This window comes from Cinclus cinclus, chromosome 1 (genome assembly GCF_963662255.1).
Source record: "Cinclus cinclus chromosome 1, bCinCin1.1, whole genome shotgun sequence".
NCBI lineage: Eukaryota > Metazoa > Chordata > Aves > Passeriformes > Cinclidae > Cinclus > Cinclus cinclus.
In genome coordinates, this window is record NC_085046.1 from 136,228,523 (window position 1) to 136,245,067 (window position 16,545).

The 16,545-nt window shown below is 42.4% G+C and overlaps 1 protein-coding gene across 3 annotated transcripts in view; it reads right to left on the reverse strand.

Annotated features, from left to right (window-relative positions):
* The window catches only part of CSMD3 (CUB and Sushi multiple domains 3), a 590,741-nt gene that overhangs the window by 499,937 nt on the left and 74,259 nt on the right, over positions 1-16,545 (reverse strand). For all 3 annotated transcript variants that reach the window (XM_062491358.1, XM_062491350.1, XM_062491342.1), the window contains exon 2: positions 12,078-12,300. In XM_062491358.1, the coding sequence (XP_062347342.1) occupies positions 12,078-12,300 (223 nt within the window). The remainder of the gene's footprint in view (positions 1-12,077; positions 12,301-16,545) is intronic.

Consider the following 16,545-nt stretch of genomic DNA (forward strand, 5'->3'; position numbering starts at 1 on the left):
ATTTACTAAGTGCTATTTATCTTTTAAGTAATAATATAAAATTAGTAAAGTATTCTTGATTTTGCTTTGGATTTTGTTGTTGGTTTTGTTTAGATTTGATTTTTTTTATCCAATGTCCTGGATGGTTTTCAATTAAAATTTATATGCAAAGAAAAGAATGGATAATTCTATTATTTCAAAGCTCTAAATTAATAATAATAATAAAGTAAATTATTCAGAGAAAACATACTTTAGATTTGTGATTGGTTTTGAGCTAAAAAACAGCGTTTGCTTATGTTGTCAGCAAGACCTGGTACGTCTGCTATGGAGAGGGAGATATCTGAGAAGGCTTTCGGGCCAGGAGCAGGCACTGGTGGAGTGCTCAGCTCACCCCATGGGTGTTCCCTCACCACGTGGGGAAAGCACTGGTTCTGCTCCTTGGGTGGTGCTGCAGACCACTGGGACACGTCTAGCTCCTATGCATGGTCAGACAAGCCAGTTTGGCTCCTTGTCCTGGCATGTTTGATGGTTTTCCACACCGTTCTTAGTTACCGTAGCCTTGCCCCAGAGCCGCGTAAAGAGACCATTCACCTATCTGCAATTGTAACGGTATTTAATATGAATTGATATTAAGGATTAATTGCAATTTTACATATTTGCACAGTCATATTTTTCTCTGCTTTTATTAAAGGACCAAAGAAATTAATTTTATAGTCAGTAAGAGTATGTTGGTTAAGTACCAAATTCAGAGCTTTGGAAGTACCTGAGTGAGGATCCAATACCAAATTATATTTAACACTTAGAGCATGCTGAAAATTTAAAGATCTACTTAATCTGCTGAATTTTTTTTTTTTTTTTCTCTGTAAGGGGAGTAAATGTTAAAAATATGGGCATAATCATGGAATCAGATGTTTTAGGAGAGCAATTCACCAATGGAGAAATTATAGCTGATGTCTCCAGTAATTTCAGTTAATTTCTCCTATTCAGCTCAGCAGCACTGATCAGGTAACCTGTACATTTAATTCTTGGTGGCCTCAGCAGGGAGTGTAGATGAAAGGATTATTTATCTTGCTTAAATACAACAGATTAAAAACTATGAGTATTAACTCCCCTTTTAAACACTATGTTTAAAGTTTCCTTCCATAGAAGTTCCTAAGAGAAAATTAACCACAACTCACAAGAGAAAGGATTTTAATATAATTAAATCTTTGGACACAGTGATGTTATCAACATTTAAAAATATCTCTGCTGATCTTGCAGGCTTCGAATACAAGGAAAAAAAATATATATTTATTCAGTGATCAAAAATTCCATTTTATGGCAGTTTCTCACAACTCTATATTTTTTTTTTAATAAACGTATTCATAGGGTTTTTTTTTCACTTATGAAAAATTGAATAGCTGTCACAAATGATTATACCATATTTATAACAGTGGAGCTTTCCAAAATTCCATACCATGGAGACACACATGATGAAATTTTATGATGATTTTTACCAGAACATTATGGTAGGCTAATAATTTTCTAAGTAATTTTTATTTTTAGCTTTCTAAAATATATCGTTTCAGCTAACAAAAAATTGCTTTCTGAGCATAAACATATGAAAGATTATTTTAGTCAACATAAAGATTCAGAAATATACTAGGTTGAATGCTTCAATTTAGCCAAGTACAACTGCAGAAGGGATGCATTTTATTTCTGTGTCTAAAATAGATCTGAATTTATTTCATGGATTTCAATGCAATGTTAATTGCACCATGAATATTTAACTGGCAATTAAATTTACTGGTTAAATTAATTAACTGGTTTAAGTACTAGTAAATTTGGAAATATATATTCTTGGAACTGTGAACAGTTTGGGTATATAGTCACATTATCATACAAATATTTAAAGCTATTTTGAATACTATCTGCAAGCTGGAGTATCTGATTAGAGAAAAAAGTCTTAGACATCTGATGAGTACAACACCTCTTTTCAAATTAGTATTCAGTTCTAAACACCTAACTCAATTAAAAAAAAAAAGGAAATTACCATCATGCTTTTTGATATTTACTGGCAGTATATTATGTTTTAAGCTCACCAATTTCTTTTAAGAAGAAAGAAGAAAACAAGATATTATCCAAGCTGCAAGGCAAAATAATTGCAAGGAAATGTCAGGGTTCATATTGCCATTCAGTCATCCACCTACACGTGCACCATATCACTGCCACAATGTGTGTGGTTCAAAACTAATTATGGCTCCCATGTGACTTTTCAAGGACTGAAGAGAAAAGTACACAGTGAAGAATTCACATAGTTAGGTCCATACCTTTTGCTTTACAGGCAAGTATTAAGAAATTTTCTCCTGGGTTCTTCTACACAGTCAGGATTCTGAGGAAGCCATTAACCCTTCCTAGCCCTGACAAGCTCCGGCTGGTGGCACTGCCGCCCGCCGCTGTCCATGGTCCCTGAGCCTCTTTGAACCGCCCTGAGCCATCCTCAGCTGCAGCTCTGTGCTGTCCCTGCCTCCTGCAGGAGCCTCTCAGCCCTGCTCTGTGTTTCCTGTGGCTGTGCTGTGCTGTGCTGTGCTGTGCTGAGCTGTGCTGAGCTGTGCTGAGCTGTGTTGTGCTGTGCTGTGCTGTTCTGTGCTGTGCTGAGCTGTGCTGAGCTGTGCTGTGCTGTGTTGTGCTGTGCTGTGCTGTGCTGTGCTGTGCTGAGCTGTGCTGTGCTGAGCTGTGCTGAGCTGTGCTGTGTTGTGCTGAGCTGTGCTGTGCTGAGCTGTGCTGAGCTGTGCTGTGTTGTGCTGAGCTGTGCTGAGCTGTGCTGAGCTGTGCTGTGCTGAGCTGTGCTGTGCTGAGCTGTGCTGTGCTGTTCTGTGCTGTGCTGTGCTGAGCTGTGTTGTGCTGTGCTGTGCTGTGCTGTGCTGAGCTGTGCTGTGCTGTGTTGTGCTGTGTTGTGCTGTGCTGTGCTGTTCTGTGCTGTGCTGTGCTGTGTTGTGCTGAGCTGTGCTGAGCTGTGCTGTTCTGTGCTGTGCTGTGCTGAGCTGTGTTGTGCTGTGCTGTGCTGTGCTGTGCTGAGCTGTGCTGAGCTGTGCTGTGCTGTGCTGTGCTGTTCTGTGCTGTGCTGAGCTGTGCTGTGCTGTGCTGAGCTGTGCTGAGCTGTGCTGTGCTGTGCTGTGCTGAGCTGTGCTGTGCTGTGCTGTTCTGTGCTGTGCTGAGCTGTGATGAGCTGTGCTGTGCTGTGTTGTGCTGTGCTGTGTTGTGCTGTGCTGTGCTGTGCTGTGCTGTGCTGTTCTGTGCTGTGCTGAGCTGTGCTGAGCTGTGCTGTGCTGTGCTGTGCTGAGCTGTGCTGAGCTGTGCTGTGCTGAGCTGTGCTGTGCTGTGCTGTGCTGTGCTGAGCTGTGCTGTGCTGAGCTGTGCTGAGCTGTGCTGTGTTGTGCTGAGCTGTGCTGTGCTGAGCTGTGCTGAGCTGTGCTGTGTTGTGCTGAGCTGTGCTGAGCTGTGCTGAGCTGTGCTGTGCTGAGCTGTGCTGTGCTGAGCTGTGCTGTGCTGTGCTGAGCTGTGCTGTTCTGTGCTGTGCTGTGCTGAGCTGTGTTGTGCTGTGCTGTGCTGTGCTGTGCTGAGCTGTGCTGTGCTGTGTTGTGCTGTGTTGTGCTGTGCTGTGCTGAGCTGTGCTGTGCTGTGTTGTGCTGTGTTGTGCTGTGCTGTGCTGTTCTGTGCTGTGCTGTGCTGTGTTGTGCTGAGCTGTGCTGAGCTGTGCTGTTCTGTGCTGTGCTGTGCTGAGCTGTGTTGTGCTGTGCGGTGCTGTGCTGTGCTGAGCTGTGCTGTGCTGAGCTGTGCTGTGCTGAGCTATGCTGTGCTGTGCTGTTCTGTGCTGTGCTGTGCTGTGTTGTGCTGAGCTGTGCTGAGCTGTGCTGTGCTGAGCTGTGCTGTGCTGAGCTGTGCTGAGCTGTGCTGTGCTGAGCTGTGCTGTGCTGTTCTGTGCTGTGCTGTGCTGAGCTGTGCTGAGCTGTGCTGTGCTGAGCTGTGCTGAGCTGTGCTGTGCTGTGCTGTGCTGTTCTGTGCTGTGCTGAGCTGTGCTGTGCTGTGCTGAGCTGTGCTGAGCTGTGCTGTGCTGAGCTGTGCTGTGCTGTGCTGTTCTGTGCTGTGCTGAGCTGTGCTGAGCTGTGCTGTGCTGTGCTGTGCTGTGCTGTTCTGTGCTGTGCTGTTCTGTGCTGTGCTGTGCTGTGCTGAGCTGTGCTGTGCTGAGCTGTGCTGTGCTGTGCTGTGCTGTGCTGTGCTGTGCTGTGCTGTGCTGTGCTGAGCTGTGCTGTGCTGAGCTGTTCTGTGCTGTGCTGAGCTGTGCTGTGCTGTGCTGAGCTGTGCTGAGCTGTGCTGTGCTGTGCTGTGCTGAGCTGTGCTGTGCTGTGCTGTTCTGTGCTGTGCTGAGCTGTGCTGTTCTGTGCTGTTCTGTGCTGTGCTGTGCTGTGCTGTGCTGTTCTGTGCTGTGCTGTGCTGTGCTGTGCTGTGCTGTGCTGTGCTGTTCTGTGCTGTGCTGTGTTGTGCTGTGCTGTGCTGTGCTGTGCTGTGCTGTGCTGTTCTGTGCTGTGCTGAGCTGTGCTGAGCTGTGCTGTGCGGTGCTGTGCGGTGCTGTGCTGTGCTGTGCTGAGCTGTGCTGTGCTGTGTGTGTGCTGTGTTGTGCTGAGCTGTGCTGTGCTGAGCTGTGCTGAGCTGTGCTGTGTTGTGCTGAGCTGTGCTGTGCTGAGCTGTGCTGAGCTGTGCTGTGTTGTGCTGAGCTGTGCTGAGCTGTGCTGAGCTGTGCTGTGCTGAGCTGTGCTGTGCTGAGCTGTGCTGTGCTGTGCTGAGCTGTGCTGTTCTGTGCTGTGCTGTGCTGAGCTGTGTTGTGCTGTGCTGTGCTGTGCTGTGCTGAGCTGTGCTGTGCTGTGTTGTGCTGTGTTGTGCTGTGCTGTGCTGTTCTGTGCTGTGCTGTGCTGTGTTGTGCTGAGCTGTGCTGAGCTGTGCTGTTCTGTGCTGTGCTGTGCTGAGCTGTGTTGTGCTGTGCTGTGCTGTGCTGTGCTGTGCTGTGCTGAGCTGTGCTGAGCTGTGCTGTGCTGTGCTGTTCTGTGCTGTGCTGAGCTGTGCTGTGCTGTGCTGAGCTGTGCTGAGCTGTGCTGTGCTGTGCTGTGCTGAGCTGTGCTGTGCTGTGCTGTTCTGTGCTGTGCTGAGCTGTGCTGAGCTGTGCTGTGCTGTGTTGTGCTGTGCTGTGTTGTGCTGTGCTGTGCTGTGCTGTGCTGTGCTGTTCTGTGCTGTGCTGAGCTGTGCTGAGCTGTGCTGTGCTGTGCTGTGCTGTGCTGTGCTGTGCTGAGCTGTGCTGTGCTGAGCTGTGCTGAGCTGTGCTGTGTTGTGCTGAGCTGTGCTGTGCTGAGCTGTGCTGAGCTGTGCTGTGTTGTGCTGAGCTGTGCTGTGCTGTGCTGAGCTGTGCTGTGCTGTGTTGTGCTGTGTTGTGCTGTGCTGTGCTGTTCTGTGCTGTGCTGTGCTGTGTTGTGCTGAGCTGTGCTGAGCTGTGCTGTTCTGTGCTGTGCTGTGCTGAGCTGTGTTGTGCTGTGCGGTGCTGTGCTGTGCTGAGCTGTGCTGTGCTGAGCTGTGCTGTGCTGAGCTGTGCTGTGCTGAGCTATGCTGTGCTGTGCTGTTCTGTGCTGTGCTGTGCTGTGTTGTGCTGAGCTGTGCTGAGCTGTGCTGTGCTGAGCTGTGCTGAGCTGTGCTGTGCTGAGCTGTGCTGAGCTGTGCTGTGCTGAGCTGTGCTGTGCTGTTCTGTGCTGTGCTGTGCTGAGCTGTGCTGAGCTGTGCTGTGCTGAGCTGTGCTGAGCTGTGCTGTGCTGTGCTGTGCTGTTCTGTGCTGTGCTGAGCTGTGCTGTGCTGTGCTGAGCTGTGCTGAGCTGTGCTGTGCTGTGCTGTGCTGAGCTGTGCTGTGCTGTGCTGTTCTGTGCTGTGCTGAGCTGTGCTGAGCTGTGCTGTGCTGTGCTGTGCTGTGCTGTTCTGTGCTGTGCTGTTCTGTGCTGTGCTGTGCTGTGCTGTGCTGAGCTGTGCTGTGCTGTGCTGTGCTGTGCTGTGCTGTGCTGTGCTGTGCTGTTCTGTGCTGTGCTGTGCTGTGCTGTGCTGAGCTGTGCTGTGCTGTGCTGTTCTGTGCTGTGCTGTGCTGTGCTGAGCTGTGCTGTGCTGTGCTGTTCTGTGCTGTGCTGAGCTGTGCTGTGCTGTGCTGAGCTGTGCTGAGCTGTGCTGTGCTGTGCTGTGCTGAGCTGTGCTGTGCTGTGCTGTTCTGTGCTGTGCTGAGCTGTGCTGTTCTGTGCTGTTCTGTGCTGTGCTGTGCTGTGCTGTGCTGTGCTGTGCTGTTCTGTGCTGTGCTGTGCTGTGCTGTGCTGTGCTGTGCTGTGCTGGTCTGTGCTGTGCTGTGCTGTGCTGTGCTGTGCTGTGCTGTGCTGTGCTGTTCTGTGCTGTGCTGAGCTGTGCTGAGCTGTGCTGTGCGGTGCTGTGCTGTTCTGTGCTGTGCTGTGCTGTGCTGAGCTGTGCTGTGCTGTGCTGTGCTGTGCTGTGCTGTGCTGTGCTGTTCTGTGCTGTGCTGTGCTGTGCTGAGCTGTGCTGTGCTGTGCTGTGCTGTTCTGTGCTGTGCTGAGCTGTGCTGTGCTGTGCTGTGCTGTGCTGTTCTGTGCTGTGCTGAGCTGTGCTGTGCTGTGCTGTGCTGTGCTGAGCTGTGCTGTGCTGTGCTGTGTTGTGCTGAGCTGTGCTGTGCTGTGCTGAGCTGTGCTGAGCTGTGCTGTGCTGAGCTGTGCTGTGCTGTTCTGTGCTGTGCTGAGCTGTGCTGTGCTGAGCTGTGCTGTGCTGAGCTGTGCTGAGCTGTGCTGTGCTGTGCTGTGCTGAGCTGTGCTGAGCTGTGCTGTGCTGTGCTGTGCTGTTCTGTGCTGTGCTGTGCTGTTCTGTGCTGTGCTGAGCTGTGCTGAGCTGTGCTGTGCTGTGCTGTGCTGTTCTGTGCTGTGCTGTGTTGTGCTGAGCTGTGCTGTGCTGTGCTGTGCTGTGCTGTGCTGTTCTGTGCTGTGCTGTGCTGAGCTGTGCTGTGCTGTGCTGTGCTGTGCTGTGCTGTGTTGTGCTGAGCTGTGCTGTGCTGAGCTGAGCTGTGCTGAGCTGTGCTGAGCTGTGCTGTGCTGTGCTGAGCTGTGCTGTGCTGTGCTGAGCTGTGCTGTGCTGTGCTGTGCTGTGCTGTGCTGTGCTGTGCTGTTCTGTGCTGTGCTGAGCTGTGCTGAGCTGTGCTGTGCTGATCTGTGCTGTGCTGAGCTGTGCTGTGCTGAGCTGTGCTGAGCTGTGCTGTGCTGTGCTGTGCTGTTCTGTGCTGTGCTGTGCTGTGCTGAGCTGTGCTGTGCTGAGCTGTGCTGTGCTGTTCTGTGCTGTGCTGAGCTGTGCTGTGCTGAGCTGTGCTGTGCTGTTCTGTGCTGTGCTGAGCTGTGCTGTGCTGAGCTGTGCTGTGCTGTTCTGTGCTGTGCTGAGCTGTGCTGTGCTGAGCTGTGCTGTGCTGTTCTGTGCTGTGCTGAGCTGTGCTGTGCTGAGCTGTGCTCAGGGAGCCCGCAGCTGGTCCAGGCTGTGGAGGGGCAGTGCTGGACCCTTAGAGCCCCCCAGCTCTGCTCTCTGTGCTCAGCCCTGCCCAGGAGCACGGCCTCACCCGGCTCTCCTTGGCTCCTGCTCTGGGCCTGTGTGCAGCAGCTCTTTTCCTGCTGCTCCCTAAGATAAGACTAGTCCAATGAATTATTTACAAGTTGCACTAAACGCTCTTTTCATAACATGCAAAAGGTATCATCAGATGACTCCGACCGGCTTTGCAAAGCAGGTGATTTATGTGATGTTTTATTGGTTCGAACATACCTTCTGCTAACTTCATTAAATCGTGGGATTTCTTATCTCTAGTGCAAACAAAACTCTTTTTTCTCAAGCTGGGCACTCAGAAAATTGAAGACATATTATAAGCTTAGTGGAATGATTCATCTTGTACCACAAAAAAATAATGAGAAAGACAGAAATTTGGAAAAACTGAACAGAGTGTTTAATCTAGAAATGCAATATTTTTATCCAGAGTAGGAGTTGTATTAGATTCTTACCAAAATAAGGTCCAGACAATGTTTTCAAAAGCAATCATAGAAAATCAAGCTTTGTTTTTGTTGGCTTGGGTTTTTTTATTGTTTTGTTCTGTTTTATTTTGTTTTGTTTTTTTCTTGAGGGGACTATTTGTGTAAATGTGAAAGAAAGGGTACATGAAAATCACAAATATGCACGGGGGGGTGGGGGGGGGGAATGGACAAAAAAGCTCTAAAAATGAATAATGACGTGACCCAGACATACTCCCAACAACGAAATTTTGCTAAAAGCTTGGTTCAAGCACAGGAAGCAACACTGTCTTTCTGTAAATAAACATTTTTGTAGGTGATTAGAAATATGATTTATGAAAAAAACCCTTTTTTAAATTAAGTTCAAAGTTTAAAGTTATTCCTAAAAATAAATATTAAGTATTTATAGTTTCAAGCAAAGATTATAATGTAAAACATACTAAATAAAGCATACACAGTAACACAAAGATGCAAGTGAAAAATTGACTGCACTTTCCATACTGGTCATATCTGACATACTTATTTTCCATTTATTATTGTTTAGCTGCCATTTAAGTGCCAGGTAAATCAGCTAAAAGCTGTTGAGCATTCACTGAAGACATGCAATGACTGTAATTTCAGTAAGATTTAATTCTGAGGAGACCAATTAAATGAAGTACAAAACTGAATGAGGAGGATGTCAAAGGTGATGAGCTCACAAATAGCTGAACTGCAAAATCATTTAATTCGTATAGAATGTTAATCCACAATATTAAATTAAAAAAACAGATGTAGTGGCCTTGTCTATCCAAGACAATTTTTTTTAGCTTTCCAGTTATGTACTTTTTCATATACATATGTAGTCCCCTGAAAATATTTTTTGCCTGTTACAAAATTAAAGGGAAGGTGAAAAGTGCAATCTGATTACACTTTCAGTAATGTCACTAAGTAAAATGTCAAAATACATTGTCATGCTAGGATAATTTCCACAAGCAACTATTACCTCAGCAAAACTGTTTATTTGTAAAAAAGAAAACTCAAGGAAACATCACCTCACTAATTACTACAGCAATCTGAGAAAATAAATGTCACCATGAAAGATTTAGCAAAGCTTGCATAATTTCACTATCGTGCTTTCTTAATTTTAAAGCCAATTCTCCACTCACACAAATGTGTACTATTCTTGAGCACCCACGCTCTGGAAAGATCTTGTAAGTCTTGCAAAAGTAGTCTATTTCAAGCCCTATATTGAGGCTAATTCATCTTTTCATTTTTAAGTGCTGACTGATTCTTTTCTCTTCCACATAATTTCTTACACTGTTGTTCACCAGAATTTAATGGCATCCTGAATACACAATACTGAAACATTTAAGAACAGGTTTCCTTGACTTTCTTCTAAGATGCTGACCCTTGAATAAACACATTCTAAAGCTCCAGCATTGAAGAATTAATTTAATTTTAAAAGAATCTTGCACACATATATCTAAAAATGCATCCAGACACAAATACATAGATATGAATGTCCATGTGCACACAAATATATATAAACATTTTCAGTAGCTTGAACAAAACAAAGAAAATAATTCTGCCTTTACAAGATATTTTCATCTTCCTTTCAGCCTGCTAACTATCTTCACCAGTTTTCCCTGATGCTTATTTAAACTGTAACTCAGTAAGGACCATTGTTTCCTAATGGGAACCATAGTTTTATTCTTTGCATTTGTGCAGAACATAGCTCACATAATCCTTGAGAATGCAGTTTAGAGTAGATTCATCAGCTGAAGTTCTGACTGACAGTGAGGGCCTTTTCAGGCTCCTACATTTGAGAAAATCTCAGTTTTGTCTTTTGAGGACTGAATAGAAAGGAGAAAAACATGTTGTGGAAGACAACTCTCAAATCTTTTATCTGTGGGTTCCCTCTTTCCTGCAGCTGATATCATTGCATTCAAGCACTCATCAAACAGGAAATAGAAATGAAAACACAGAAGTACAAAGAAAAACAATTTCATTAGAGATGCATTTATCTACTGAGTGTTAACTATTTAAGAGAATTTATATCCTGCACAAATTTGAGATGTAGAATTACTCTTCTAGTTTCCTTGTAGTACCAAGGAAACACATATTAATTTACATATTCCTTTTAGCAATCAGATGCCAGATTTTTTTTTTAATTATTGCCAGTGTATCAACATTTACCACAAAATATTACGAAAACACATCCCTTTCTTTGAGGTGTGTTATACACAGTAAAATGAGAGGGGATGTTCCTTAACCAGGAACAGGTGTTACATTCTTTATCACAGGATAAATTAATCTAATGGTTTGGTTTGGAATATCACTTAGCTCCAGCCCCAGTCATGGGAAGGGATATTTTTCAGGTTACACAAAACCAGGACGTTTCCAGTGCATTCTTTAGACAGGATTTCTTCCTCATATCCAACCTTAATCACAGATCCATAGAATTTTAATATGTTGGAATGACCTTTAGGATCATTTAAGCCAACCCCCCCACCCAAGGACACCTCCCAGTAGACCAGGTTGCTCAAGGCCTTATCCAACTGTCTTTAAACACTGCCAGGGTTGGAGCTTCCACAGCCTGTTCCAGTGGCTAACAGTCCCCACAGTGAAAAAATTCTTCCTAATATCTAACCTGAATTCCCCCTCTTTCAATTTGCACTCATTCCCCCTTGACCCTTCACTACAGTTTCTGATGAAGAGTCCCTCTCCAACTTTCCTTGTAGGTCCCCTTCAGATACTGGGAGGTTGCAAGTCTCCACAAAACCTTCCCTTTTCCAGGGTGAACAGCCCCTGCATTCTCAGCCTGCTTCATTGGGGAGGTGCTCCAGCCCTCATCTATGTTCTTTGTTCATGTCCAGTTTTTCATCTACCAATATCCCCAACTCTTTCTCTGCAGGACTGTTTTAAATTAATTGATCGACTAGTGAGTATTGATGCTGAGAACTGACCAGGATGTTATACATGGCCTCATCTCATTGGCCCACTCCTCCAGCCTGTTGATGTCCCTCTGGGCAGCATCCCTCCCCTCAAGGAAATCAACTGGACAACTCATCTTGGTGCTCTGCAAACGTGCTGAAGATGCACTCAGTTCCACTGTCCATATCAGTATCAGATATATTGAGTAGTTTTTTTCTGAATACAGACCCCCTGAGGGACATTGCTTGTTGCTCATCTCTATTTGGACTTTAAGTTGTTGACTGCAACATTTTGGGTGTGGCCACGTGGCCACTGTGCTATTCATCAAGCAGGCCACCCAAACAAATACAAATTTCTCCCATTTAACAAAAATGATGTTGAGTGACCATGCCAAAGGCCTTACAGAAGTCTAGATTGATGACAAATTGACTTACAGAAGTCGAGGTAGATGATAGCAAAGATAATTAACAAATGTATGACTAATATATCTACTGGTATTGCAAAATTATTACATATCTCATAAGCTGCATCCTTTCAGAACTAAACATCTGGGCTAAGACTCTGAAGTAGGCTCTGATAGGATGCAGGCTCTGTTCTGTGGCACATCACACTCTTGATATCTCAAATGGATTTTTTAATTTTTGTAAACCCTTTCTGTTACTGGGTGTTCATATACAGACACACACACAAAAAAAATTGCCTAGTTTACCTTAATTTTCCTGATCTTTATAAAAAGTCTCCTGTTGCAATGATTACAAAAGTTCCACTGCTACTACATCATGCAAACTGAGACATCCACAATCTTATATTTACTTTACATTAATTTATCCATGCTTGTATGCTTCTTAATTAATTACATTTCATTGAGATTAATTTTATGAGGGCTAGATTAATTTCAGCACTTGCTTTAACTAAAATTAAACATGATATGCATTTTGACACCTATGATGAATTAGAGGAAGCACACCTTGAAGACTAAATAAGAAACAATCCATAATTTAAAAACATTAGCTTTAATGATTTTATCATATGTTTTTAATTTATTACTACAGTGAGATTTTAATAATATTCATTCTTTACCTTGTCCTAAAGTTTGCGGGGTGAGGATGCCCATCATATAATGACAAATAATCATATTCTTCTTCTAGAGCAAAAGACTGAAAGACGATCTGTATTCTGTTTCTTTCTTCTGCTATTATAACCCAGGTACAGTTTGCACCATTTGGATATCCATATGGGAAGCCAGGGCTTTCTATAGTGCCATTAAGTCCTTTTAAAGTTCCACCACAGGTATAAATAAATCCTAAAAAATACCAAGGAAACAAAAGTTAGTAATCAATTTTAATATCAACCTTTGACAGAATACATCACTAGAAGTAATGACTTCTAAAAATATATCAAAATGTTCCTGAGCAACTACTGCATTAAAAAGGTAAAGCCCATTTTCTATACACAAATGCTGGCCACTTAATGCCAAACAATCCCACCTACCTAACAAATGTGTTTTCCATACTGTTTATGTAAAGACATATGGTAGCACCTTTGAAAATAAATATATATAACAACATCTATGACTAAATTTGTTTGCCTATGAAGCAAAGTATTCACATCAATTTTTTTTTGTCAAAGGGAAGAGTAAATAAGTCTCTTTGGATAGAGGTCTGACACAGGTTAAACCTGTAAACCATGTGCTTTTCATCCATGTATTTTGTCTCTGGAAAAGACTGAAAGTCTATCTATTATGAGAAAGATTTTCCCAACCAATAATTCTGGGTTATGAAAGCTCTGTACTTCAGGGCTCATTCTACAGTAGCCATCTGTTGCATCATTGTATAATGTCATGTAAATATTAACATTGACATGTTTTGACTGACCCCATGTGGATGCAGTTTAACTGCAGTGATCAGGTAGGGCCCCAGAGCTGCTCCCTCACACACCACCACATCCATACCCTCCTCCCCTCCCCTATGGTGGGATGGAGGAGAGAAGGAAGAGTAACAGTGAGAAACTTGTGGGTTGAGGCAAGGACAGTTTAATAGGTACAGCAAAGGCTGTGCATGAAGGCAAGGCAGATGAAGGAGTTAACTGGCTGCTTTGGCAGGTGGAAAGCAGGCCTACATCAGGACTAATGGTTACATGGAAGACAAACACCATAACCCTGAGTGTGGTCCCTTCCTCCTTCACTCCATCAGCTTTTATCATTGAGCATGCAGCCGTATGTTCTAGAAAACCCTTTTATTGGTTGGGGTATTCTATGTCCCATTTGTGTCCCCTCCCACCTTCTTGCCCATTCCCAGAAGAGTCAGAGGTAGAGGAAGCCTGGATGGTGTGTAGGCACTGATAAAATGTTCAGCATTATTTTGGTCACTAATCTTAAGCATAAGACCATAGGATCCACCATGAAGAAAATTTAGTCTATCCCAGCCAAATTCAGTACAGTGGGTCAAAGCTGAAAAGTTGCTTTGCTCATAGATCCTTTTTAAAATCAACATCCTCAAATGTCAGAAATTCCCCCTGCATTCAAACTCTAATTTTTTTGAGCTATAGCAAATTTCCTCTTTTTTTTTTTTTTTATAAAAAATCCATTTCCTGAGAAAAATAAGAGAACAAGAATAATTATAAAAAGGTCTCTCCCAAAGTCACTGTGCACAGGCAGGGCAGGTCCTTTTCTATACTTTTGTTTCAAGTTTCAATGCTCAGTTCTGGCAGTTCTTAACTCTTTTGGGACTTGAGGATATTTTTTATTTTCCACCAGCCTTGTAGTCTGAATGTAGGTCTACATCCCCTCTCCAGGCTTTCTGCTCTCTTGTCCCTTAAATATTAGATCATCTTTCCTGCTTTGCCTTTTGCAGCCCTGAAACTTCTTATCCCCAAGAATGCTCGGAGCAAGCCCCTCTTCTAGTGAAGGGATTTCATCTGAGAGAAAGCACAAAGTGCTGAGTTGCTCTTTCACAGAAACATGATGCACATTTCATAACAAACTACAAACAAACAAACCAGATGCCAACTCTTAAATTATACACACACACACACGTATATATTTGAGCTCGTTAAATCATCTTCTCCATGGCACATTCACAAGCTTGTCTTCACGTTGAGCATTTAAATGTACAGAGACCCCTTTCTCTGGAGTACTAAGCAGAAATCTCATGAGATTTTACACTTTATACTGCTGAGCTGTAAAGTAACTTTTCATGGCAACAGAAGAGAGGAAAGTACAATTTTTTATCTTGGCTTTTTCATATACATTTATAGTGGTGAAAAAAAGGCGTCTCTTATGAAGTATGACTGCTTTTTAAATACAATTATCAGTGTATCATAGATATAGAGGATAAAAAGGGAAGACAGTCTTTGAAAGTAATTAGGTTTTTTTTTTACTTCATCTGACATGTATAGCAAATTTTACCTTCTACTGCAAGATGCCTTGGAGAATTCATTCTCATATCAGTGCCTGCACAACCTTCATTGTTTAAGAACCTGTTTTATTTATCTCTTTCTGCATCTCCCTCATATACTTGAACTATTTTTAAATCCTCTTTATGTGTTATTATTTATTATTTAAGCTCAGCTGTTTTATTTAGCACTTTAAAAATCTTTTGGAATGCATTTTTTGCACAAGACACTTTAGAAAATCAAACTATTTACTCATAAGATCTGCATGCTAGAACTTTATCACTTCCTACCAAATACAATCACTGTAGTAAGTCTTTTTAAATAATTGTGTGAATGCATTTATCAATCCAGTTCTTCCTAGAAATCCTAGAAATCTCTTGCTGAAACTAATTCTATAGAATTGGAGATAAAACTTAGAGACAGACTTGAAAATTTAATAGCATGCACTGTTAATTTTCATCCATCTCTCCAGACCAAGTGTGGAAAGCACAGTATAAACTTTGACTCAAGATCATAATACAGCACCATAATTCAGAACCTTTGTTTCTATACCTACTTCATGAAAGCTTTCAATTACAACAGGACTATTCTGTTAATTCAATACAAACTACAAAGAAACACTCATCTATAATAGGTACATTGTTATCAAAATAAAATTACATTTAAAAAACCCAAAAAACCAAAACAACAAACAGAACCAAAAAACCCCACAAATAAAACAAAAACAAAAAACAAACAAAAAAAACAAACAAAAAACCCAAAAGACAAAACATAACAAAACAAAACAAAACAAAAAAAAAAAAACAAAAAAACCCCACAACCCCACCCAATAAATAATAATTAAAAAAAAAAAACAACCAAAAATCCCCAGAGCCACAGCTATGAGGGAACAGAGCCTTGTGAGATAACATGCTACTTATTGAGGAGTGTAATGCTTCATACTCAATCCAATAATTAGTCCTATTCATACATAGATATGAAATGTAAACATCCATGACATATGAGAGTTCCAATTACTCCTTTTATTCCATATTCAAACTGTAACAAAAGAGAATTATTCATATGCTGCAAGATGATATAACTTGGATGTTTTTCAGAGATGACTAGCAGAATGTAGTGCAGATATGCACGTGTCAGAAGATAGACTTTTAATACCAAGAATGAAAAAAAAACCTAAATGAACCAACAGTGAAGTTTGATTTTGATAGGTCTACTCTTTTAGTCTGTAAAATAAAAAATCATGCCAACAGAATTCATGTGCACAACATGCACTTTAATCTCTGCTTTCATATGTTAATACATTCTGTGATGCTCTTCACCTTGGCAGTCCAACCTGGGTATGATCAAAATAGACAGCGTGCATTAACTGACTGGTCTGATCAAATGTGGAAAACATGACATTCATTTTCAAGAAGTAAAATTCATGCTGAAATAACCAGTAGCATATGCTGTGATCTTTTTCATTTAGATTTCAGAACCAGCATTCTGAGCAGAATTTACTTGCAAACTGCTTTTCATTAACAGGAAAGTTTTATTCAAAGCACACAATAAAGAATTTTGAAAAGCTTGAAGTTAGACTAGAAAAGAAAAATTCTTGTTGAAATAAGTATGAAGATGAACAACACCATTCATGAGATTCTCTTAATAGCTAGTAAGATTCAAAGTTTCTGTTGCATTGTTTTCTACCAGATTTTAAAATTCAGATGTTTAATTCTCATCAATTTTACATGGATAAATACTTACTGAAATCAGAAAACACAGCTCCTCTTCCTGATTTCAGTCACCCTTTGATTCATTGTGAGATTATTGTGAGCTTCAGTAACAGCAATTATTAAACTATTTATTCAACTTTCATTGCCCTCCAAAAAAGCAAGTAGTTCTTACGTCATGTCCATAGCCCTTGCCCTTGAATGTCCCGTAATTACACTCACTCAATGCTCAACATGATTGTCTTTGGCTTTTTCTCTTCTTCCTGACCATTCAATTATACTGTTTAACAATATATTTCCACACCTTTCACCTTCCAAGTACTCCACAACTTTCATTTAATCTTAATCTCTCTTGTTTAGCATGTTCTTTAATGACAGGCATCACCATAAGATAATTATACTGAGTCTGCATTGATTAACACACTTGTACATTTATAAGTTGCTTT